This window comes from Propithecus coquereli, unplaced genomic scaffold (genome assembly GCF_000956105.1).
Source record: "Propithecus coquereli isolate 6110/MARCELLA unplaced genomic scaffold, Pcoq_1.0 Scaffold211, whole genome shotgun sequence".
NCBI lineage: Eukaryota > Metazoa > Chordata > Mammalia > Primates > Indriidae > Propithecus > Propithecus coquereli.
In genome coordinates this window covers 517,548-518,114 of record NW_012146190.1, presented here as the reverse complement: position 1 = coordinate 518,114, position 567 = coordinate 517,548, and the positions used below count along the sequence as shown (strand labels likewise).

The 567-nt window shown below is 30.5% G+C and overlaps 1 protein-coding gene across 1 annotated transcript in view; it reads right to left on the bottom strand.

Moving 5' to 3' along the window:
- Positions 1 to 156: 156 nt before the first annotated feature.
- ANXA1 (annexin A1) overlaps positions 157 to 567 on the bottom strand; it is a 19,053-nt gene continuing 18,642 nt past the window's right edge. The window contains exon 13 of the mRNA XM_012644424.1: positions 157 to 519. Coding sequence (XP_012499878.1) covers positions 463 to 519 — 57 coding nt within the window. The 3' untranslated portion in view covers positions 157 to 462. The remainder of the gene's footprint in view (positions 520 to 567) is intronic.

Here is a 567-nt window from a genome sequence, read left to right as displayed (position 1 = left end):
GTAGAGTCGATTTTCTAAATCTGTAAGTATTTTCTTCAATTCAGTCACTGAATAATTGTAATCTAGAATTCAAGCTCCTATCCCTTGATGTCAAACTAAGCCACTGAGTTATACACATAAAAGACAATCAAAACAGAAGAGCCAATGACACACGAATTGTCTTATAACACTATTTTATTCTCAGCTATATGACGTTTTCCTCAAGTAAAGTTACTAGAACAACTTGTTTATAGGGTTTTATGGTTTGGGGTAAACATGTTTTTAAAAAAACTAGCTTATCTCTATTATACAGAGTTGTGATATAAAAATGATTTATAGGCTATATTTTTCAGAAATCAGGTAGCTAGACTGTAATCCTGCTGAAGAAACTTTCCTATTAAGCCTATGTTATAGAAAAAAGGATATAATTAAAATAATTAAAATGTCTTCTAATCATAATGCTTGAGACCATGAAAGGAATGTTTAGTTTCCTTCGCAAAGAGCCACCAGGATTTTTTCATAATCTCCCTTGGTTTCATCCTGTTGATTGAAAAATAGAGTACACTTAATATTATTCAAAACCATAAT